Source organism: Bufo gargarizans, chromosome 3 (genome assembly GCF_014858855.1).
Source record: "Bufo gargarizans isolate SCDJY-AF-19 chromosome 3, ASM1485885v1, whole genome shotgun sequence".
Lineage (NCBI taxonomy): Eukaryota > Metazoa > Chordata > Amphibia > Anura > Bufonidae > Bufo > Bufo gargarizans.
Genome location: NC_058082.1, coordinates 89,832,313 through 89,856,905, shown reverse-complemented (window position 1 = coordinate 89,856,905; position 24,593 = coordinate 89,832,313). Strand labels below are relative to the sequence as shown.

At 46.2% G+C, this 24,593-nt stretch overlaps 1 protein-coding gene across 1 annotated transcript in view; it reads left to right on the top strand.

Moving 5' to 3' along the window:
- The window catches only part of RNF17 (ring finger protein 17), a 229,934-nt gene that overhangs the window by 23,401 nt on the left and 181,940 nt on the right, over positions 1–24,593 (top strand). Inside the window, exons 4-7 of the mRNA XM_044288148.1 lie at positions 5,579–5,652; positions 9,130–9,204; positions 10,943–11,229; positions 18,178–18,240. Coding sequence (XP_044144083.1) covers positions 5,579–5,652; positions 9,130–9,204; positions 10,943–11,229; positions 18,178–18,240 — 499 coding nt within the window. The remainder of the gene's footprint in view (positions 1–5,578; positions 5,653–9,129; positions 9,205–10,942; positions 11,230–18,177; positions 18,241–24,593) is intronic.

Sequence of the window (24,593 nt, the reverse complement as noted above, 5' to 3'; positions counted from 1 at the left end):
ATTAAAATTACAGGGGTTTTCGGACGATGTGATATCAACCCTTCAAAAAGGCCATAAACAAGTAACCGCTGCCATCTATAATAAAATTTAGAAGAGATTCTGCTCATGGATAGCTTTGAGAAATGGAAATCTGCTGCTTCCAGGTTTGGGGGAAATTCTGAAGTTTCTACAAGATGGCTTTGATAGGGGTCTTAGACCAAGCACCCTAAGGCTGGTTTCACACTGGCGTTGAGGGAACAGGTGCGAGTGCATTGCGGGAACACGCGCGATTTTTCTGCGCGAGTGCAAAACATTGTAATGCGTTTTGCACTCGTGTGGAAAAAAATCGCGCATGTTTGGTACCCATACCCGAACTTCTTCACAGAAGTTCGGGCTTGGGATCGGTGTTCTGTAGATTGTATTATTTTCCCTTATAACATGGTTATAAGGGAAAATAATAGCATTCTGAATACAGAATGCTTAGTATAATAGCGCTGGAGGGGTAAAAAAAAAAAAAAAAAAAACATTTAAAAAATTGAACTCTCCTTAATCCACTTGATCGCGCAGCCGGCATCTCCTTCTGTCTTCATCTTAGCTGTGTGCAGTAACAGGACCTGTGGTGACGTCACTCCGGTCATCACACGATCCATCACATGATCTTTTACCATGGTGATGGATCATGTGATGACCGGAGTGACGTCACCACAGGTCCTGTTGCTGCACACAGCTAAGATGAAGACAGAAGGAGATGCCGGCTGCACGATCAAGTGGATTAAGGCGAGTAAAAAATTTTTATATATTTTTTTTTAATCACTCCAGCGCTATTGTACTGTTAACTTCTGTATTCAGAATGCTATTATTTTCCCTTTATAACCATGTTATAAGGGAAAATAATAATGATCGGGTCTCCATCCCGATTGTCTCCTAGCAACCGTGCGTGACAATCGCACCGCATCAGCACTTGCTTGCCTGCGTCACGTGAAAAACGCACAATATAGAGCATGCTGTGATTTTCACGCAACGCATAAGTGATGTGTGAAAATCACCGCTCATGTGAACAGCCCCATGGAAATGAATGGGTCGGGATTTAGTGCGGGTGCAATGCGTTCAATTCACGCATCGCATCCGCGCGGAATACTCGCTCGTTGTTGAAGGGGCCTAAAAGTCCAGATAGCAGCCTTGAGCTGGTTTTCTAAACTGTTCCCTGGCAGAAAATAGATGGATAAGCAGGTTTATTAAAGCAACAACACGGATTAGGCCAATTCTAAAATCCTCAGTCTCACCTTGGGACCTGACAATAGCTCTCAATGGTTTAATAAAGAAACCCTTTGAACCTATGCAAGACAGCTCTTTGAAACATCTATCCCAAAGAACGGTCTTCTTAGTGGCAATTACATCGGCCCATAGGTTAGGTGAAATTCAAGCTTTAACCACCCGAGAACCTTACCCTAAAATTTTAGTCTAGAGCCAACTTTCTTACCAAACATAGTTTGCTTTTATGTTCCATCTAAATCAGGAAATTATACTGCCTACCTATTGTGCGGATCACAAAAATGGCAGGGAAAAAAAGCTTCCACTTGTTAGATGTCAGACGTTCTCTTATCTATTTAGAAGCTTCCAGTGGATTTAGACGGGACTCTAATCTGTTCATACAATTTGCTAGCCGAAACGAGGGCAAGAAAACTTCAAGACAACGTTAGCCAGGTGGATAAAATCGGCAATTAGGGACTCCTACCAGCTGCAGGGAATATCCTATCCTCAAGATTTCAGAGCCCATTCCACCAGAGCAGTTGCAGCTTCATGGGCAGAACACGTAGAAGCTTCTATTGACCAGATTTGTAAGGGGTCTACATGGTCAAATTCATTCATACCTTTTGCAAACACTATAGATTAGATATTGCAGGAAACATGACCAGAGGTTTGGATGGAAATTTCTCCAAGCCGTGGTCCCTCCCTAGGTCTGTGTATTAATCTGGTATTACTCCATGTGGTGCTGTCATGGAGGACGTTGTGGAAAGTAAGAATTAGTCTTGCCGGTAATTGTATTTCCAGGAGCCAGACATGACAGAACCCGGAGTTCCCTCCCTATTTTTCCCTTAAGATTATATTTATTATTCTACTATTATTTTGTTTAAGGGATTACTGTAAGATATCCATTATTGGGTGATAATTTAGAAAACACTGGTGTGTGTGGGGTGGTGGGGAACTTTAAACCTCTCTCTGTTTCGTGGGGAGACATCCTCCATGTGGTGCTGTCATGTTGGACTCCTGGAAATACAGTTACCAGTAAGAAGACTAATTCTTACTTTTCAGGCTATCCACACACTTCTGCTGCAGGGAGTGATCGTCCCGATTCCTGCGCAAGACCGTTTTCGCGGTTTATACTCCAATCTCTTTGTGGTCCCCAAAAAGGAGGGGACGTTCCGTCCCATTCTGGACCTCAAAGCACTCGACCGCTTACTTCGGCTCCGCTGCTTCCAGATGGAGACCCTGGGATCGGTCATTACGTCCATGGAATCGGGGGAGTACCTGTCCTCGATTAGACATCAAGGACGCTTATCTCAATGTCCCCATCTGCGTCAGTCACCAAAAATTTCTTCGGGTCTCTTTCACTACCAGTTTGTGGCCCTCCCGTTTAGCCTGGCCACAGCTGCTAGAGTCTTTATGAAGATTCTGGCGGCGGTCATGGACCTGCTTCTTGCCAGGGGTATAGTGGCGATTCCATACTTGGACGATATCCTGATAAAGGGTCAGTCATTCCGGGCAACGGCGGACAGCCCTGCGCATAGTCCTGGACACCCTGGAACGCTTCGGATGGATCCTGAACCGGCCAAAGTCAAGTCTTTATCCATATTAGCGATTAACCTTTCTGGGATTGTTACTCGACACCAAGGTACTCTTGCTCCCCGGAGAAGCTATTCACTCTCCATCTTCAGATTCTCCCATTGTTGCGGCCCCGTCCTCTTCCCATTCGTCACTGCATGCGGGTTCTGGGTCACATGGTCTCTGCCTTCGAAGCAGTTCCCTATGCTCAGTTCTATACCAGGACTCTTCTGCGAGCCATTCTAACCAATTGGGACCGTTCTCCAGCCTCCCTGGATCGGCTCATACGTCTCCGCCCTCAGGTGGTGGTTGGTTTCCCCGATGCTGACGTCGGGCCGCTCTTTCCTTCCCCCTCCGCTGGATGGTGCTGACAACGGACGCAAGCCTCTGGGGTTGGAGGGGAGTGTTGGAAAATCTATCCATTCAAGGCGTGTGGTCACGCGAGAAGCGCTCCTTGCCAATCAACATTCTGGAATTGAGAGCGATTTGTCTCTGCTTTGTTGGACAAACCATCTCCGGGGACCTCCGGTTCGAGTTTAGTCTGTCAACTCCGCGGCTGTGGCATATCTCAATCGGCCAGGGTGGCAGCTGGAGCCCGGCAGCCATGGCGGAAACGGCACTGATTCTCAGCTGGGCGGAGAGCCATGTTCCGGTCCTGTTGGCAGTTCACATGCCCGGCGTCGACAACTGGATCGCACACTTTCTCAGCCGGCGTCTAGATCTCAGCAAATGGGCTCTTCACCCGCAAGTTTTTCTAGTAGTCTGTGAGCTACAGGGTCAGCCGGACGTGGATCTCATGGCCTCCCGCTTCAACCACAATGTCAAGAACTTTATCGCATGGTCCAAGGTTCCCATGGCCCTGGCATATGACGCCGTTGTGATTCCGCAGAGTCAGTTCACATTTTCTTACGCGTTCACTCCTCTTTTCCTCATTCCGCGTCTCCTCTGGAAAATCAGGTCCGAAGGTCTGCCCGTCATTATCTTGGCCACGCCTCTTGTGGCACGCATGTCTAGTCGCCCTCCTCGCCCACTTCCCCTCCGGGAGGACCTCTTGGCGCAGGGACAGATTTTCCACCCGAATTTAGGGTCTCTACATTTATCAGCATGGCAGTTGAAGCTGCCGTACTAAGGGCTTGGGGTTTCTCGGATGCTGTTGTCCAGACCATGATTTGTACCCGGAAGCAGTCGTCCTCCCGAATCTACCACCAGACCTGTAAGTCCTACTTTAGTTGGTGTGAGCGTCCCATTTGTTTCTCATTGCCGCAAATCTTTTTTCCTGCAGTTGGGCATGGACTTGAGGCTGGCTCTCAGCTCCCTCAAAGGGCAAGTTTCGGCTCTTTTTCCATTCTTTTTCAGTGGAACTTGGCTTCGCTTTCTGCGGTTCGGACCTTTCTGCAGGGGGTTACGAAATCTGCGCCTCCCTTCCGTCCTTGGGATCTTAATCTAGTTAGCGCTCTACAGTCTTCACGGTTTGAGCCTTTGCAGCAGGTGTTGCTTCACTTCCTGTCCTACAAGGTGGCCTTTTTGGTGGCAATCACTTCCATCCGTAGGGTGTCGGAACTCTCATCTCTTTCTTGTCGGTCACCCTTCCTGATACTCCATCAGGACAAAGTAGTCCTTTGCCCTGTTCAGTCCTTCCTGCCGAAGGTTGTCTGCATTCGATCTCAATTAAGAGATCATTCTACCTTCCTTTTTGTCCTGCCCTGTCTCATCCTTGTGAGCAGTCGCTCCACACTCAGAATTTGGTACGAGCTGTTCGCATCTATCTGTCCCAGTTGTTATCTTTCCGATGGACAGATTCCCTGTTCGTCATTCCAGAGGGGCAGAGACGAGGGCTGGCTGCGTCTAAAACTTTCATTTCCCGATGGATCAGTTTGGCCATTGTGTCATTGCATCAGTGACCAGGCCCCACCCTTCCGTGTTACTGATCATTCTGCTCGCGCAGTGGGGGTCTCTTGGGCATTGCTTCATGGGGTTTCGGCCCTTCAGGTATGCAAGGCGGCTACGTGGTCGTCTTTGCACACCTTTTCCAAAATTTACAGAGTACACACCTTTGCGTCTTCTGACGCCTCTCTAGGGCATAGAGTTTTGCAGATGGCGGTTCTCTAATTGGCCGGAGGGTTCTTGTTTATGTCCACCCTTGGGACTGCTCTATAACGTTTCCCTGGTCAAGCCTGTGTCCCCTAATAATACGGATGAGAGAAACTAGATTTTTGTTCTTACCGTAAAATCTTTTTCTCTCCCGTTCATTGGGGGGGGGGAGACCGACGACAGCTGTTACCCGTTCTTACCCGTTCTCTCTTTTACGTGCCTCTTCTGGCCTACGTGGTACATGGTTTGGTTTTCCTGTTTTTGTCTTGCTTCTCCTACAGCTTTTGCACTAACTGATTTAGCTTAATCCCTGTAGGAAGGGTATAGCTGAAGGGAGGAGCTCACACTTGTGCTTAGTGTCCGCCTGCTAGTGGCAGCAGCTGTACCCATGGTCAAGCCTGTGTCCCCCAATGAACGGAAGAGAAACAGATTTTACTGTAAGTACAAAAATCTAGTTTTTTATCTTTCTGGGTAATGTAGTTCACCCATTCCAGTTATTACTTTAGTTTCCCTCCTCTGTACCCCCGCTGGCTTTGCTGTCTGCCTTGTTAACAGGAGCCCTATGGTATACTGCTCATACACTTCTGCCTATGGATGTCGTGTGACATGACAAATGTAATGTTATCCAAGTACATAGCATGGTATCATATTCCCCTGTAGTATGGTTATTTGTATTGTTTTACAGCTTGTTGCAGACCTGAAAATGAGTTTTAAAAATGAAGCCATGCTTGATTCTCTGAAAGCTTCTCCTGATTTAAGGTATTTTTATTTTATTTTATTGAATTTGAAGTAGAATTGTAGTAAAAGTGGAGACCCTAGCTTCTACCGCTAGGGGGAATCCTGTTATGAGTATTAGTTGCCAGTCTTAAAAGGGTTGTCTTATCTCACTGTTACTAAGGCTAAGGGATCAGGTTATACAGGTGCCTGAAAAAATATTCATACCCCTTGAACTTTTCCACATTTTTTTCACTGTACACCCACAAATTTGAATGCATTTTATTGGGATTGTATGTGATAGACCAGCACAAAGTAGCAAGTATGTGTGAAGTGAAAATAAAATGATAAATCCAGTGCGACCAATTGCCTTCAGAAGTCATTTCATTAGTAAATAGAGTCCACCTGTGTGTAATTTATTCTCAGTAGAACTACAGCTGTTCTGTGAAGGCCTCAGAGGTTTGTTGCAGAACATTAGTGATCACACAGCATCATGAAAACCAAGGAACACACCAGACAGTTCAGAGATACAGGGATAAAGTTGTGGAAGTGTAAAGCAGGGTTAGGGTATTAAAAAAATAAAAATAATATCCCAAGCTCTGAACATCTCACAGAGCACTGCACAACTGCAAATTTACCAAGACGTGGCCATCCACTTAATCTGACAGCGCAGGCAAGGAGAGCACTAATTCGAGAAGCCACCAAGAGGAGGCCCATGGTCACTTTGGAGTAGCTGCAGAGATCCACAGCTCATGTGGGAGAATCTGTCCACAGGACAACTATTAGTCTTGTACTCCACAAATCTGGCCTTTATGGAAGAGTGGCAAGAAGAAAGCAATTTTTGAAAGCAAGCCATAAGAAGTCCCGCTTGCAGTTTGCCATGTGGCAAACGTGGAAGAAGGTGCTCTGGTCAGATAAGAGCAAAGTTGAACTTTTTGGCCTAAGTGCAAAACGCTATGAATGGCGGAAAACTAACACTGCACATCACCCTGAACACACCATCCCCACCATGAAACGTGTATTGTGGCAGCCACATGCTGACAAAAACCTGGTGGAGGCTGCAAAAACTTGAGACTGGGATGGAGATTCTCCTTCCAGCAGGACAACAACCCTAAACATACAGCCAGAGTTACAGTAGAATGGGTTAGATCTGTGATGGCTATCCTCTGGCACTCCAGCTGTGGTAAAACTATGACTCCCAAGATGTATACTTGCTTGGCTGTTCTCAGAACTCTACAGAAATGAATGGAGCGTGCTGGAGGTTAGCCATCACTCGGATAGATCAAAGCATATTCATGTGTTAGAATGGCCCAGTCAAAGTCCAGACCTAAATCCCATTGAAAATCTGTGGCAAGACTTGAAAATTGCTGTTCACAGACGCTCTCCATCTAATCTGACTGAGCGTGGGCTATTTTGCAAAGAAGAATGGGCAAAAATGTTAGCATCCAGATGTTTAAAGCTGGTAGAGACGTACCCCAAAAGACTTGCAGCTGTAATTGCAGCAAAAGGTGGTCGTACAAAGTATTGACTTGTGGCTGAATACAAATGCACGCCACATTTTTTCCAGATTTTTATTTAATTAAAATGTTAAACTATGTATCATTTTTTATCACTTTACACATACTTGCTACTTTGTGTTGGTGGGTGTAATGTGAAAAAAAAGTAGTAAAGTTAAAGGGATATGAATACTTTTTCATAGCACTTTAGCTGCTACCAATAGAAGTCTATTGCATGTGTAGGGGGAGGAGGAGGGAACAGCTGCAGAAAGAGACACCCGGACACTGCTTCTTCTAGTAAATGTTTTGTGATCTCACCCCAGTACTGAATTCACAGAAACATGACTTAGTACTGCTGTATAATGTATAGATATGAATTTAGAGGATAAGGGATCTCCTCTGTATAAGTTGTGTATGGCATAACGTTGCCAACACAACTGCTGACCTATTTAAAGAGGACCTTTCATCAGTTTTGACATAGGCTAATTATGGTATTACCTTGTAGGGCAGCCACTACTGATGCCATGGGTGATCGCGCTCACAGCCATTGCGAGTTTAATGCTCATTATAATACAGTGCGCCAAATCATCGGGGTGCCACAGCGGACAAATGGGGGGGTTGGAAAAAAATATATACACCCATGGCATCATAATTAGCCTATGTCAAAACTGATGAATGGTCCTCTTTAAATGATAAAAGTTTCAGTGTCATAGTTACATCTTAGAAGTTTTGATCTGTGGGTGTTCTGGTTCTAAAATCCTCACTAATCACTTAAACAAAAAAGTAGAAGAGCTCAGTCTTCGCTTGTGATTGACTTGGCTATTCTTGGAGAATGGAATGAGCTGTATACAGGCTTATAAATTGTCTAAGTTCTTACGCCACTTGGTCAGCCACACAGAACAGATCAGACACAGAGACTGGAGCAGCTAGTAAGTGTTATACCTCACCTAAGTGCTTTATTAATATCACTACTACTTAGTATTTCTCTATAATGTCCTTTATCAGTGGTTGAAACATATGGCATGGGTGCCAGAGGCAGCACTCGGAGCCCTCTCTGTGGGCACCCACACTCTGGAAAAAGTCTAAGGCGTACCGATATGCCTTAGACTTTTTCTTCCATTCATCAGCGCAGGGCGCACTATGAACAGCACAGGCAGCGCACTGAATGTATGCACGCTATTATAGCTAAATGATAAAGTACATGGAAGATATATATTGGACTATGGTTTTCAAGTTAAATTGCCTTGTTGGCACTTTGTGATAAATAAGTAGGTTGTAGGGTTGCAGTTTGGGCACTCCGTGTCTGAATGGTTCACCATCACTGGCCTATATGCTGCTTCTGAGTGACAGAGCAGAATCTCCTAACTCCATGTGTACTATATAGGCAGACATTACACCTAGTCTCTCCCACACCAGTTAAGGGGCAGCTAAAATTATAGATGTAGTCTGCAGAGGAGAAAACTGATAAAAATGCAAATTATACACCATTTAATAGCCAGAAATAGTGTTGGCACTTAGATATGCACATATCGCAGCTTATTCTGAAAAGTCATCTGATATGACAGGTACTCTTTATGCATTACACATTGCTCATTTAAATGTAAAGGTGTAGGCAAAATGACTATATAGCACTTACTAATATAGCCATTGTATTTTCTGTGCTATTAGGCAAATCGGCCTCCTCCATTCAAATACACAGTGTGTTTGAATGGAAGAGACATCACATGGAGGTGATTTGCCTGGTTACATGACTATCAGCAGCCATTTTACAAAGGGCTTGGCAAACCGGGGGGGGGGGGGGGGGGGGTGTATATACCTTACAAAATATAGAAAATAGTGCTCAATTTCAACAAACTGTATTAGTGTCATATAATAATCTCACAAGCACATTGATCAACTGTGGCCAACCTCCTGACAAAACCTGTCAAGATAACCGCTAATTTCCAGGGGCCCCAACAGGTTGGCATTTGTGATCTGCTCATTCTCAAGGGAAGAGCTTTATTGTGATTTACTTTATATTCCACAGATTCACTATAGACAGTGAAACAGTGCTGGAAACCTTTGATAATATGGGAGCGATTTACTGTGTTGGCAGTCCGAAGTATGTACAACTTTTTTTTTTCTTTTAATGTATTTCATTGACTATTGCCCATTCATATGACTTGTACAATAAATGTGGAGTCTGTAGTAATGGTGCACATGCACAAATTTTATTATATATATATATATATATTTTTAAAGCCATTGTGTAAAAAAATTAAATAAAATGTCATCAATATTAGATCACCCTGGTTCCAACACCCCTGCAGATCAGCGGTTTGGGAGTTGCTCTGGATACAAAACTGCACAGTTCTGTCTATCGTGTAGAGCAGGCATGCTCAACCTGCGGCCCCCCAGCTGTTGTAAAACTACAACTCCCACAATGCCCTGCTGTAGGACTGATACCTGTAGGCTGTTTGGGCATGCTGGGAGTTGTAGTTTTGCAACAGCTGGAGGGCCGCAGGTTGAGCATGCCTGGTGTAGAGGACAGAGCTGGTTACAGCAGTACTGCTCTCATTCGCTTCAATGGGAGCATCGCTGCAGTAACCAACTCTGTCCATTACACAAAGCTACTCCTGATCAGCAGTTTGTAGGACCTACACCTGTCTGATGTTGATGAACTAGCCTTAGGATAGTCCCTGTGACTTTCCATTTTTGCATTTTAATTTCTTAATCCAGGCCTTTCCGAGCAATAACTTTATTTTTCCATTCACATAGCTGTACGATGGGCCTGTTATGTCTGGGGATAAGTGTCACTTTCTGTAAGCACAATCGACTATCATACGTTGTAGTGGAAAGCAGGAAAAAAAACATTCCAAATGGGATGGAATTGAAAAAGAAAACACAATTCCGCCATAGTTATAGTAATTTAGTTTTTACGGCATTCCTTGTGGTACAACTGACCTGTTAGTATCATTCTTCGGGTCAATACAATTACAGCGAGGCAACATTTTTATGTTTTTTTTCTTGTGTTTTAATATTTAAGAAGTAAAAAGCATATTTTATTTATTTTTTGCATCGCCATATTCTGACCCCAGTAACGTTATGGTTGCGTCTAGGGAGCAGTGTGAGGGCTTATTTGTTGTAGAGCCATCTGCAATTTTTTTTTATTTTTATTGATGCCTTTTTGGAGTGTGTATAACTTCGTGATCACTTTTTATGTAATTTTTTTAAATTTTTTTTTTGTGGAGGTGAAGTAACAAAAGGGCATATTACGACGTTCACCATATGGGATAAATAAGTTTATATTTTAATAGTATGGGTTCAGGTAGTGCAAATCTTTTATATATTTTTTGTTTATTTTTATTATGGGGAAAAGAGGATTTGAAATTTATATACATTTTTGTCTATATTAAAACATTATTTATTATTATTATTATTATTTTTTTTTTTAACACTAATATTACATCCCCTTTTGAATTGCCATTGCTGTCTGCGATCGCTGTCATAGCCACAGAGCCTTTAAAAGGTGCAGAGGAGCAATTCGTGACCCGGGAACGCAGTGCTTCTGGGGAAAAGCCTCTCAGATGCTGTGGTCACAATTGATCATGACACCTGAGGAGGGGTTAAAAGTCTGTGATCAGTGTTATCGCCAATCAGACATTAGTCCCAGCGGTTATGGCACCCACGCCGCTCCTGAACGGGAACCATGTTGAAAGACCCAGATTCCTCCTTACTTGTATGGTGGAGGTATTTGCCATCTGACAACTTCTGTACAGCTACACAACTGTTTTCCCTTTGACTCCTGATGAGAATTGCAATATTGTATATGTTGCTTATTATGCTTTTTTTCCTGACAGATGCCAGTCCACATCCAGTGGGAATGAGGCGTTTAAGAAAACTCACCATTTAGCTTTCAGGCCAGAAGATGGAAACCCTGAGGTTCATCTTAATGATTGCAGAAAAGGTTTTATTTATGAACAGTGTGAATCTGATTTTGGATTTACAAAAACAGTTGAACACAAAATGGACACAACCAATCAGCTGACCCCAGGAAAGGACTTTCATGCCTTTCAAAAATCACAGTCCCGGACTACCCCTGATGTCATCATTGAAGAAATTATCGAGGAAGACCAATCTTGTAATGGTGTGTGTGATTTTTTTTTTTTTTTTTTTTTAAGAGGAATGAGAAATTTTAATTTTTTAGGGTGGGCTGATTTATTATGAAAGTCTACATTTTGCCAAACTTTGGAGGGAGTCGGGCTCTTTAGTCGTGATTTATGCAGTAGAGGTTTGCCTACTGCTGCTAGCTTGAGTAAGAACTGAAAGGCTGTATTCCCAGAAGAAATGCCCAATTTTAACAACTTTCCTTAAAGAGGACCTTTCACTACTCTACAAACGAAAAACTAACTATACCTGTGGGCAGAGCGGCGCCCAGGGGTCCCCCTGCACTTACTAGTTAGTCTGGGCGCCGCTCCGTTCGCCCGGTATAGGCTCCGGTGTCTGCGCTCCCTCTGACTGATTTCTTGTAGGAGGCGTGTCCCTTGCTGCACTGCTGGCCAATCGCAGCGCACAGCTCATAGCCAGGCTATGAGCTGTGCGCTGCGATTGGCCAGCAGTGCAGCAAGGGACACGCCTCCTACAAGAAATCAGTCAGAGGGAGCGCAGACACCGGAGCCTATACCGGGCGAACGGAGCGGCGCCCAGACTTACTAGTAAGTGCAGGGGGACCCCTGGGCGCCGCTCTGCCCACAGGTATAGTTAGTTTTTCGTTTGTAGAGTAGTGAAAGGTCCTCTTTAAGTAAGTGGCATTTATCATGTAGAGAAAGTTAATATAAGGCACTTACTAATGTATTGTGATTGTCCATATTGCCTCCTTTCCTGGCCGGATTTATTTCTCATACTTTTTTCCATTGGGGGACACAGACCATGGGTATAGCTTAGAGGTATTAGTAGGAGGGACACTATGCAAATACAAAAGAGCTGCTCCCCCTTGGGCTATACCCCCCCGACTCCACCAGGAGGAACCCAGTCTTTGCTTAGTGTCTGGTGAAGGAGGTTGACACTTTTTTGATTCGTCTCCTTTTTGTTATTTTCTTCTAGATGGGGACGCAGGTCGGCATGGCACCTTCCTGGTCCCCCATGGAGTGCCCGCCGCCTTCTGTTCCACGCTGCCTGGCTGCCTCCATTATCCCCCCCAAGAAGGCAAGTGGATCCGGGCTCGACCTGTTAGCTCCGGCATCCCACCAGCTCCTGGGTCACCTGTTGCTGCCCTCCATCCAGAGCACTGAACTCAGGTGAGTCAGATGTCTGAAGAGGTGAGCCCTGCTGGTACAGGACAGAGGGAGAAGACTGCAGGAGCAGATAAGTATGGCTGCAATCCTCTCCCTTCCCTCCCTCTCTGCCTCTGCACTATGACCTATGGGCCGCCTGGGTGAATGGGGAGTGGGGTGTTTTTCCTTCTGTCTGGGGTGCTGTTCTTTTTTTTTATCAGGGCAGGTGCACTACAAGAGAGGCCCAGCTTTACTGGCTCTCTTTATTTCAGGCGGCATGTCTGATACCAGAACGGCGTCGGCGCTGCTACTTACTTTTGCAGCACTCTCACCAGTGGCGGATCTCTGCCTTATCTAGGTCCTCCGTCTCTCCTGCCGGGGGCGACATGTTTGTTATTAACCCCCGCTACACTGGACGGCTCCGGGGACCATTTTTTTCACTCATCTTCCATGAGAGGGAGAGCGCGCTTTTTTCGCGCTTCTATGACTCGGCTGGGGGCGGAGCCTAACTCTGCGCTCCGGCTCCTTCTTCCGTCTGCTGAGAAGCTCCTCAGTTCAGGTGGCCGCTCTCCTGCTCCTCTCTGGTGTTGTCTCCAGTGCTGTTGCTGGGTGGTAGGACTATACAGTTATTGCTGCATCTAGACCCCCCCTTTTTTGTGGAGCCATCATGCCTAAGCCTAAGTCAGTTATGACCTCTTCTCAGACCCCAATAGGGTCCTGTATGGAGTGTCTTCTTCCACTTTCGGCCACTGGTACCTGTGCCTCCTGCCCTGCGCCTGGACAGAATCCCCCTTCTCTTGTACAGCCCAGCCCCCTCCCGGTCTCTGCGGAGTCTGCGGCTCCCGCTTGGGCATCCGCCATGTCCAGTGCGGCTGCTGATTTGGCCTTATTCGCCAGGACAGCCATGTCCTTTATGGAACGAATGGCAGCCTCCAATACTGCGGCGCCAACCACTCCGTCTCCTCACAGTGGTTCCCGCAGAGGACGCCTGACTACTAAGAGGCAGCGTGAGCGACAGCATCCCTCCTCGGATGACTCCCCCCCCCCCGCCTTGAGGTGTGTTCGGACGACAGCCCCCACCCCCCTCCCTAGGGTGCGCAAGTCTGAAGGGGAATTGTCTGGCTCGGACTAGGTCATGGACCGGGGCCCTCCGCCTAAGATCTCCACCATGGTGGCTGACTTAGTAGCGGCTGTCCGTGACGCCTTTAATCTCAAAGGGGATTCTCTTCCTTCCACTAGGAGGGAGTTCGCCCTTTTTCCTCCCAAAAAGCCGGAAGCTGCTGCCTTTCCGGTCCATGAGGAATTTTCCGCGGTCATATCCAGGGCCTGGGACCGTCCTAATCAAAAGTTTTCTGCCACCAAACGCATGGATACTCTTTATCATTTTCCTGCGGACAGTGTGGAGAAGTGGTCTTCTCCCCCTAAGGTGGATCCCCCGTTAGCTAGGTTAGCCAAAAACACGGCCCTCCCTGTTCTGGACGGCTCCTCTCTGCAGGACGCTGTGGACAGGCGCCTAGATTCTCTGTCCAAATCTATTTTCTCACTGGCGGGCTCGTCCCTGCGACCTGCCTTTGCCTTGGCATGGGTGGCCAGAGCTCTCTCGGTCTGGTTGCAGCGCCATCACCAAGACCTGGCAGAACAAGATGCGTCTACTGACACACTGGATTTGATTCTCCAGATGTCTCAGGCTTCCAATTTCCTCTGCGAGGCTTCCATGGACATTGGTTCCCTCTTTGCCCGTATTTCTGCCCCTCGGTCATTCAGCGCAGGGAGGTCTGGTTGAAGGTATGGGACGCCGACGCTTCCTCCAAGCGTTCCCTTGCTAACCTCCCCTTTGAGGGTTCCAGACTTTTTGGGGCTCAACTGGATAAGTTAATCTCTGCTGCTACTGGGGGCAAGAGCACTCATCTTCCCCAGCCTAGGTCTAAACGCCCCTTTTGGACGAGGACTTCCGGTTCTCGGTACCAGTCCTTTCGCCGCTTCTCTTCTAACAGGACGTCGCCTGCTCCCTCTGCAGGGGGGTCACAGGACTCCCGCAAGAAGCCCTCCTTCAAGCCCCAGCCTTCCTGGCGCCCGAGAGCACAGTCGGCCCGCCCTGCTGCTCCCAAGCAGTCTTCCGCATAAAGGGGCGCCCCCACCCTCAGTGGTGGGGGGCCGCATGCTCGCATCAGCGGGTTTGGAGGGCTCATGTTCAGGACGCATGGGCTCTAGAGATTGTAACGTCTGGTTACAAGATAGTTCGCGTCCAGACCGCCGGAACGTTTTTTCCCTTCTCGCGTTCCGGGGGATCCGGCCCGAGCCTCGGACCTCTTAATGGCAGTATCCTCCCTTCTAGGACCGGGGGGTTATTACCCCAGTTCCCTCCGAGGAACAGGGCACAGGTTTCTATTCAAACCTGTTTGTGGTCCCAAAGAAGGAAGGGTTGGTGCGTCCAATCCTGGATCTAAAACTGCTCAACAGGTTTCTGCGGGTGCGGAGGTTTCGCATGGAATCCCTCCGCTCCGTTATTGTTTCTCTTCTTCCAGGGGAGTTCCTTGCGTCCGTGGACATCCAGGACGCCTATCTGCATGTTCCGATCGCAGACTCTCACCAACGATTCCTGCGCTTCGCCATTGGTGGTCGACACTATCAGTTTGTCGCCCTTCCTTTCGGGTTGGCAACCGCCCCTCGGGTCTTTTACCAAGATCCTGGCACCGCTCATGGCGCTTCTTCGGACCAGGGGCATTCCTTTGCTGCCCTATCTGGACGATATCCTGATAAAGGCCCCCTCGATTCTGCAGGCCGAGGACAGCGTCCGGATCACTGTTCGAACTCTGGAACAGTTCGGTTGGCTGATCAATTTCCCAAAGTCCTCTCTACTCCCGTCCCAGAAGCTCTCCTTCCTGGGGATGATTTTGGACACCTCGACCGCCAGAGTGTTCCTTCCAGCCTCCAAGTCCTCCCAGATCCAGGGGGCAGTGTCGCATCTGCTGCGCTCCCCGTGCCTCTCCATACGGGAATGCATGCGGGTCCTGGGTCTTATGGTAGCCTCTTTCGAGGCTGTTCCATATGCCCAGTTTCACACTCGCTTGTTGCAACAGGAGATCCTTTCCTTCTGGGACAAAACCTCTCGGGGTCTGGACGATCGCATCCGCTTGTCTCAGCGGGTTCGGGCAGCTCTCCCTTGGCTGTCCCCACTGAACCTGAGGTCGAGGAGATCCTTTCTCCCAGTCTCCTGGACGATCATCACCACCGGTGCCAGCCTCCTTGGGTTGGGGCGGCGTTCTCCAGTCTCGCACGGTTCAGGGGTTTGGTCGGCGGCGGTATCTCGCCTTCCGATCAATATTCTGGAGCTGAGGGCGATTTTCCACTCCCTCTCCCATTGGACTCCTCTCCTTGCGGGCGTCCCGGTGAGGATTCAATCGGACAATGCCACGGCTGTGGCCTACATCAACCATCAGGGCGGGACCCGCAGCCGGATGGTGATGCAGGAGGTGACGAGAATTCTGACGTGGGCGGAGTCGCACGTTCCGGTGTTGTCAGCAGTTTACATTCCAGGAGTAGACAACTGGACAGCGAACTTTCTAAGCCACAACAAGGTGGATCCAGGCGAGTGGTCTCTGCATCCAGATGTGTTCGAAGACCTCTGCCACAGATGGGGCCGTCCGGATGTGGACTTGATGGCGTCCAGGCTCAACAACAAGCTCCCTGTGTTCCTAGCTCGCGCCCGGGATCCGAAGGCGTACGGGGTGGACGGGCTGGTGTCTCCATGGCAGGACTTCAGCCTTCTCTGTCTTCCCTCCGCTTCCTCTACTACCAAAGGTTCTTCGCAAGATCGAGGCGGAAGGGATTCCGACCGTTCTCATCGCCCCAGAGTGGCCTCGCTGCGCGTGGTTCTCAGACGTGGCTCGGATGCTGGCGGACGCCCCATGGCCTCTTCCCGACAGAAAGGACCTACTGTCTCAGGGCCCGCTCTTCCACTGGAATTTACGGTCTCTTAGTTTAACGGCGTGGCTGTTGAAACCGCCATCCTGAAGAAGAGGGGGTTCTCGGATTCGGTGATTAGAACCATGATCAGTGCGAGGAAGCCGGCTTCCTCCTGGATTTCCTATCGTACCTGGAAGGCCTTCCTGACTTTTTGTGAGAACTTGGGGTTCCCTCCCCTTCGCTTTTCCATCCCGATGGTGCTAGTCTTTTCTTCAGTCCGGACTTGAGATGGGACTGTCGCTGAGTTCCCTAAAAAGGGTCAGGTTCCGTCTTTTTTCAGAAGTCCCTTGCTCTTATGGGTCCTGTGAAGACTTTCCTTCAGGGGGTGGCACATTCGGTTCCTCCGTATGTTCCCCCTTTGCCTCCTTGGGATCTCAATTTGGTCCTGCGCGCTCTGCAGTCGGCCCCCTTCGAGCCTCTGAGAGAGGTCTCCCTGACTTTTCTCACCTGGAAAGTAGTCTTCCTTGTGGCCATAACTTCCATCAGACTGGTGTCAGGGCTGGCCGCTCTTTCCTGTTAAGAGCCTTTTCTGTTTTTTCACCAGGATAAGGTTGTGCTCCGTCCAGTTCCCTCCTTTTTGCCCAAGGTGGTCTCTCCCTTCCACCTTAACGAGGATCTTGTCCTGCCCTCCTTTTGCCCTTCTCCAGCAAACCCCAAGGAACGCGCTCTGCATTCCCTGGATGTCGTACAGGCCCTGAGGGTCTATCTCAGCGGCTACCGCTTCCGCTCGCCGGTCAGAATACCTCTTTGTGATTCCTGAGGGACCTCGTAAGGGTCTGGCGGCCTCCAAGGTCACTGTGGCGCAATGCATCCGCTCGGCTATTTCCGCAGCTTATCGCGCTCGTGGTAGGGTTCCCCCGGCTCGGATTACCGCTCACTCCACTAGGGCGGTGGGGGCTTCCTGGGCAAGGCGCAGTCGTGCCTCTGCGTCTCAGCTGTGTAAGGCGGCCACCTGGTCGTCCTTACATACCTTTACGAAGTTTTATCAGTTGCATTCTCTGGCTTCGGCTGATGCTGTCTTTGGCCGCAGGGTTTTGCAGGCTGTGGTTCCTGTTTGACCGTTGGACGTTCCTCCTAGCGGTGCTGGTATTTTTTCCCACCCCATGGACTGCTTTAGGACGTCCCATGGTCTGTGTCCCCCAATGGAAAAAAGTACGAGAAAAGGAGATTTTTTGTGAAACTCACCTGTAAAATCTTTTTCTCGTCTTTTTCCTTGGGGGACACAGCTCCCACCCATTCTGCCTGTTGCAAGAGGGGTTTTCAATTCAGTTTTTTTGTGGTTGGATCTTATGGCTTGGTCCGATGGCTTCCATTATTTTTTATTGTCTCCTTCTCCTACTGCTTTTGCAACGCCTGAGTTCCTCCTGGTGGAGTCGGGGGGTATAGCCCGAGGGGGAGGAGATCTTTTGTATTTGCATAGTGTCCCTCCTACTAATACCTCTAAGATATACCCATGGTCTGTGTCCCCCAATGGAAAAGACGAGAAAAAGATTTTAAAGGTGAGTTTCACAAAAAATCGCCTTTTTTCCATCACATTATACACGGCTAGTTTTCATGGTTACGACCACCATGCAATCCATGAGCAGTGGCTGTACTCTGGTGGCCTGAATGTGGGAGTGTGCATAAGCATTAATATCTGCGCTATAGCACTGGCTGTAACATCTGAAAATGAGCAATGTATAATGTGTTGGAAAAATGAATCGAGCCAGCAAAGGAGGCAATATGGACAATCACAATACATTAGTAAGTGCCTTGTATTAACTTTCTCTACGTGATAAATGCCATTATAAAGTGAGACAACCCCTTTTAATTGCTTTTCTAAATTTGTATATCTACTGTTGTTCATATCATTTCAGGTTTGCCTGAGGCTCAAAATAATACTCCTCTTGACTGTACTAATGTAAAACCTTTGAAGAAAGGTAAGATCTTAAGATGAATAATCAATGCCAGTTGGATATACTGTATATTTAATATGAAATTGAATAAGGAGCACTTGCTAACAGAAAATTCCTTGGACAGATGTCACTGTATATGCATGCAGTGCTATCCATCGTCCATAGGCTCCCATGTTAAATTAAGTTACACGAGCCCAACAAGGGTAGAAGGAACCCCCTTTCTGCCTCTGTCGGTTGCACTCCCAGAGGTGTTTTTCAACAGCTTTTTTCTCTCTGCCGTTGAAAACAAATGCATACTCAGCAAATCCCAGCATACATGCATGTGGAGGAATAGCCATCAATTGAACGAACATTCAGCCAACAGCTGTTTCCCCCTTAGTTCTTGTTGATAGTAGAGAGGATCCGTCAGCTCTCTGGACACTTCTGTTTTAGTAAATTCTTGTGTTTCCCATAAATTTGAAGGATATTTTCTCAGAACCTTGCTTTGTGGTATTCCTTATTATGTTCATCCTGGAAATGTACTATATGCCTACATTGATAACTCAGCGTTACAGACAATGGTTTTAGCCGACCGATGACAGAGCATTATTGTCTGAAAAGAAGTCGGCCATGTTTAATATTTTTGTCCGATAGTCGGTCAAAAGATCTTCCTAGAAAGCTTTTTCGTCCATCGTCCGGTATTTTTGAGCATGTAGGGGCGGTTTGAACAACAGTAACTGCTAATATGGACTAAAATGTGTATGACTGTCTGCGAAATGAACGTTCACCAGATGTTTGTTTGTTCAGCCATCAACCAACTGTGTGTCTGTGTATGGCCACTTTGCAAATCTGACCAGTGTCACTTTATGTGGTGATAACTTTAAAACGCTTTAACTTATCCAGGCCATTCTGAGACAGTTTTTTCGTCACATATTGTACTTCATGACACTGGCAAAATAAAGTCAAAAAATCATTTTTATTAAAAAAAAAATACCAAATTTACAAAAAAATTGGAAAAATTAGCAAATTTTTAAGTTTCAATTTATCTACTTCTATAATACATAGTAATACCTCCAAAAATAGTTATTACTTTACATTCCCCATATGTCTACTTCATGTTTACATCATTTTGGGAATTATATTTTATTTTTTGCGGATGTTACAAGGCTTAGAAGTTTAGAAGTAAATCTTGAAATTTCTCAGAAATTTCCAAAAACCAACTTTTTAAGGACCAGTTCAGTTCTGAAGTCACTTTGTGAAGCTGACATGATAGAAACCACCCAAAAATGACCCCATTCTAGAAACTACACCCCTCAAAAACTCAAAACTGATTTTACAAACGTCGTTAACCCTTTAGGTGTTCCACAAGAGTTATTGGCAAATAGAGATGAAATTTCAGATTTTTTTGGGGCAAATATTTTTTTTCCAGTAACAAAGCAAGGGTTAACAGCCAAACAAAACTCAATTTTGGGGCTCTGATTGTGTAGTTTATAGAAACACCCCATATGTGGTCGTAAACCGCTGTATGGGCACACGGTAGGACGCAGAAGGAAAGGAATGCCATACGGTTTTTGGATGGCAAATTTTGCTGGACTGTTTTTTTGACACCATGTCCCATTTGAAGCCCCCCTGATGCACCCCTAGAGTAGAAACTCCATAAAAGTGACACCATCTAAGAAACTACACCCCTCAAGGTATTCAAAACGGATTTTTAGAAATGTTGTTAACCCTTTAGGTGTTCCACAAGAATTAATGGAAAATAGAGATACAATTAAAAAATTTGACTTTTTGGGCAGATTTTCCATTTTACTATTTTTTTCCAGTTACAAAGCAAGGGTAAACAGCCAAACAAAACTTATTATTTATGGCCCTGAATCTGTAGTTTACAGAAACACCCCATATGTGGTCGTAAACTGCTGTACGGGCAAACGGCAGGGCGCAGAAGGAAAGGAATGCCATACGTTTTTTGGAAGGCAGATTTTGCTAGACTGTTTTTTTTGGACACCATGTCCCATTTGAAGTCCCCCTGATGCACCCCTAGAGTAGAAACTCCAAAAAAGTTACCCCATTTTATAAACTACGGGATGGGGTGGAAGTTTTGTTGGTACTAGTTTAGGGTACATATGATTTTTGGTTGCTCTTTATTACACTTTTTGTGAGGCAAGGTAACAAGAAATAGCTGTTTTGGCACAGTTTTTTTTTTAGTTTTTTTTGTTATTTACAACATTCATCTGACAGGTTAGATCATGTGGTATTTTTATAGAGCAGGTTGTTACGGACGCGGCGATACCGAATATGTATACAATTTTTTTTATTTATTTATGTTTTACACAATAATATCATTTTTGAAACAAAAAAAAAAATCATGTTATAGTGTCTCCAAAGTCTGAGACCCATAGTTTTTTTTTTTTTTTGGGCCATTGTCTCATGTAGGGGCTCATTTTTTGCGGGATGAGGTGACTGATTTGTACTATTTTGACGTACAGTACTTATCTTAAAGTGGACCCTTTTAAAATTCGCTTTTATTGATTTCATTTAAAAAAGCATAAGTATAAACACCCATTGATAACTGGATGCCCAAAACAAATAATAGGACAAGGTGTTGTCCAGCTATCACCGTGAATTGGTGCAAAAAACTATTAATTTAGAAAGATACGTAACAAATTCCTGTGGCGTTATTGACTTTTTAGGCTTGTGGTTGGGTGGAGGGTAAAACACCTCTGCCCAAGGCATATGGATCTGGGTATTCGGGATAGTTCTTTCCCTGTACCCGCCCTATGATAATCCTCTGCCCAGGGATGAACCCTAATGGTGGGATCACCCTGTCCCCGTGCCTTCCCTGTCTGGCCCTGTACAGTGGGAATTCGTTACCAATGATGTCTTGAGAATTTTATATTTTTACCCCGACGCGTTTCCCCACTTCTGGTTCGTCAGGGGGTCGTTATAAGATACAAATTAGAATTAACATCATGCAAGATAAAGTAGATATTAGATAATATATAGTTACTGTGTCCTGCTTGATGCCATATTCGGGCAGTCCATTATGGAGGAACCGTGGATTCCCCAGTGGAGGGAGAGTCACCTAGGGATAATACATTATACATGAACCTGCTGTCAGCCTCAATATTATTGCCATAAAAACGGAGGTTCATATTCATACATATTCCCACTCCATGGCGACTTACATATATGCGTCCTCCTGTCACTTAGACTGCCGCCTGCCGTTTCCAATGGGGCAGTGAGGCATCCCTGTGATCCTGCTGCTTATGAGGGGACAGTCAGGGAGCGCTTTCTCCGTTCGGAGCCGCATTTCCGGTGTGTGGAACGCACGCTCCACCACTTCAGGGCCTTTGGAACGCACCCTCCACTTCCGGTTTATTGGGACGCAAGTACTGCTTCCTGTCTGCTGAACCGCAGACGTCATTTCCGGCTAATCGCGATAACGGAGCGCTCCCAGCATGTAATGCCTATTATGATGAATTCGAAATTGCGCCCTTGAATATTCCTTTATTTATCACCACAGGTAAATCGATCACATGTTCGGCCACTCAAAAGGTATTTACAATCAGGGATTTTATCAACTGTAAAAGCAAAGGGGTAATTTATATTTGCCGCTGCCCCTGTCCTAAGGACTACATTGGAAAGACCTTGAGAGAACTAAGAAAAAGAGTGGGCGAGCACATAGGCGACATTAGAAACAACAGAATTACGCCGGTGGCAAGTCATGTGTCACGGCTGTTTAAGGGTAACAAGAGTATACACAGTAAAAAGAGCTACTGACCGGACCCCAAACTAGGGAAGAGAAAGGGTGACCCCTGTCAGACCCTCAACACTCTCCCTATGCTGCTAAAGCACATGCCCGGATCCAAATGGTGGAACGAGGCATGCCCGCGTACCTTAGACTGATGAGTCCTGTAACCCCTACAATAGTGGAAGGGGCACGGCCACCGATGCCCTGCTCAGAATATGGAGGGAACCGGAGCCACCTCAGATCCAGTCAGGAAATCACCAGGTACATAACAAAGTCTGCACACTTAGCTGATGGAGCTGCAGCCGCAGAGAAGACGGATCCAAGGACCGCTGGCAATATCCGGAGTGCTTGCAGCAGCAGAACACAGGTCCAGAGAACTAGCAGCTAAAGAAGTGCAGATACTCAAGGCAGAGCTACAACTGAAAAGAGAAATATAATCCACGCCCTGCAATAGGAGGAGGGGTGATTTAAAGGCAGAGAAATCAAACGCAGGAGAGACAGCTGGGAGTAAAGACCTCATCACAGGGGCGGAGAAACAGAACAGTGAGAAAACCTCGAACCCTAAGTGACATCATCACAGGGGTGGAGACACAGAGCTGTGAGAACGTCTCAAAGCTCTGGTAGTGACATCATGTACATGAATACCATTCAGGAGATCCTCGTTCACTCAGCTTCTCTGCGTTAGAGCTTGTACCCATGTCCCCAAGGAGGGGGGATTGGGATAACAAGGTTCTGCGCAGGGAAGCTGAATGGATCTATAGATGTCATTCGCAAGCACCTGTTGGCCTTAATGAACGATTGACCTTTACGTGTTTTTTATAGGGGTCCGTCACACCTCATGAAATGGAGAAAATAGCCAAGTGGGCTCAGGAACTCTTTTTCTCTGATATTTACCTCTAGTCTCCGACATTTGTAACAACGGTCTCAAACTAGTCATGGGCACATAAAGTACCCAATATAATAATATTAGAAGGGTTTATGTTTTATCATGCATTACCCAGCTAAATCATCCATTAATTAATCTTTTTAAAAAAATTCTTTCTGTTCAGGTGTATATGCCGACTACACACTTGTTTTCTACTGAAAGGATAGCTATAACCCAAAAAAATGGTCCTGCCACTGTGCTGCTGGGCGTGATTTGATAGGGTCCGGCTGATCATAATGGGACTATGTATGAATGACCCCAAAAGGCTGCCCCATCTGGCATACAAAAATTTGCCATTTAGGACATACTAAAGGTATTAGAAGAATGTATTTTATTTGAATAAAATATCTATGCACTTCTCAGATGCCAGATTATAATAAATATTAGGAATATTCAAGGGCGCAATTTCGAATTCATCATAATAGGCATTACATGCTGGGAGCGCTCCGTTATCGCGATTAGCCGGAAATGACGTCTGCGGTTCAGCAGACAGGAAGCAGTACTTGCGTCCCAATAAACCGGAAGTGGAGGGTGCGTTCCAAAGGCCCTGAAGTGGTGGAGCGTGCGTTCCACACACCGGAAATGCGGCTCCGAACGGAGAAAGCGCTCCCTGACTGTCCCCTCATAAGCAGCAGGATCACAGGGATGCCTCACTGCCCCATCGGAAACGGCAGGCGGCAGTCTAAGCGACAGGAGGACGCATATATGTAAGTCACCATGGAGTGGGAATTTGTATGAATATGAACCTCCGTTTTTATGGCAATAATATTGAGGCTGACAGCAGGTTAATGTATAATGTATTATCCCTAGGTGACTCTCCCTCCACTGGGGAATCCACGGTTCCTCCATAATGGACTGCCCGAATATGGCATCAAGCAGGACACAGTAACTATATATTATCTAATATCTACTTTATCTTGCATGATGTTAATTCTAATTTGTATCTTATAACGACCCCCTGACGAACCAGAAGTGGGGAAACGCGTCGGGGTAAAAATATAAAATTCTCAAGACATCATTGGTAACGAATTCCCACTGTACAGGGCCAGACAGGGAAGGCACGGGGACAGGGTGATCCCACCATTAGGGTTCATCCCTGGGCAGAGGATTATCATAGGGCGGGTATAGGGAAAGAACTATCCCGAATACCCAGATCCATATGCCTTGGGCAGAGGTGTTTTACCCTCCACCCAACCACAAGCCTAAAAAGTCAATAACGCCACAGGAATTTGTTACGTATCTTTCTAAATTAATAGTTTTTTGCACGAATTCACGGTGATAGCTGGACAACACCTTGTCCTATTATTTGTTTTGGGCATCCAGTTATCAATGGGTGTTTATACTTATGCTTTTTTAAATTAAATCAATAAAAGCGAATTTTAAAAGGGTCCACTTTAGGATAAGTACTCACGTATATGGACACTTAGAATATATGTAATTCTTTAATAAAGTACTATTTTGACGTACATGCAATTTTTTTTTTATCACTTTTATTACCTTTTTTTGGATGTAAGGTGGGCAAAATGTCAATTTCCTCATAGTTCTTATTTTTTTTATTTTTATGGAGTTCACTGTGCGGGGAAAGTAACATGAACGTTTTATAGATCAGGTCGTTACGGACACGGCAATACCTAACGTGTAGTGTGTATATATATTTTTTTTTTATTAAGTGATGTGTTTTTTTTTTTTACTTTTTTTTTGTCGCTTCTATTTTTGACCCAG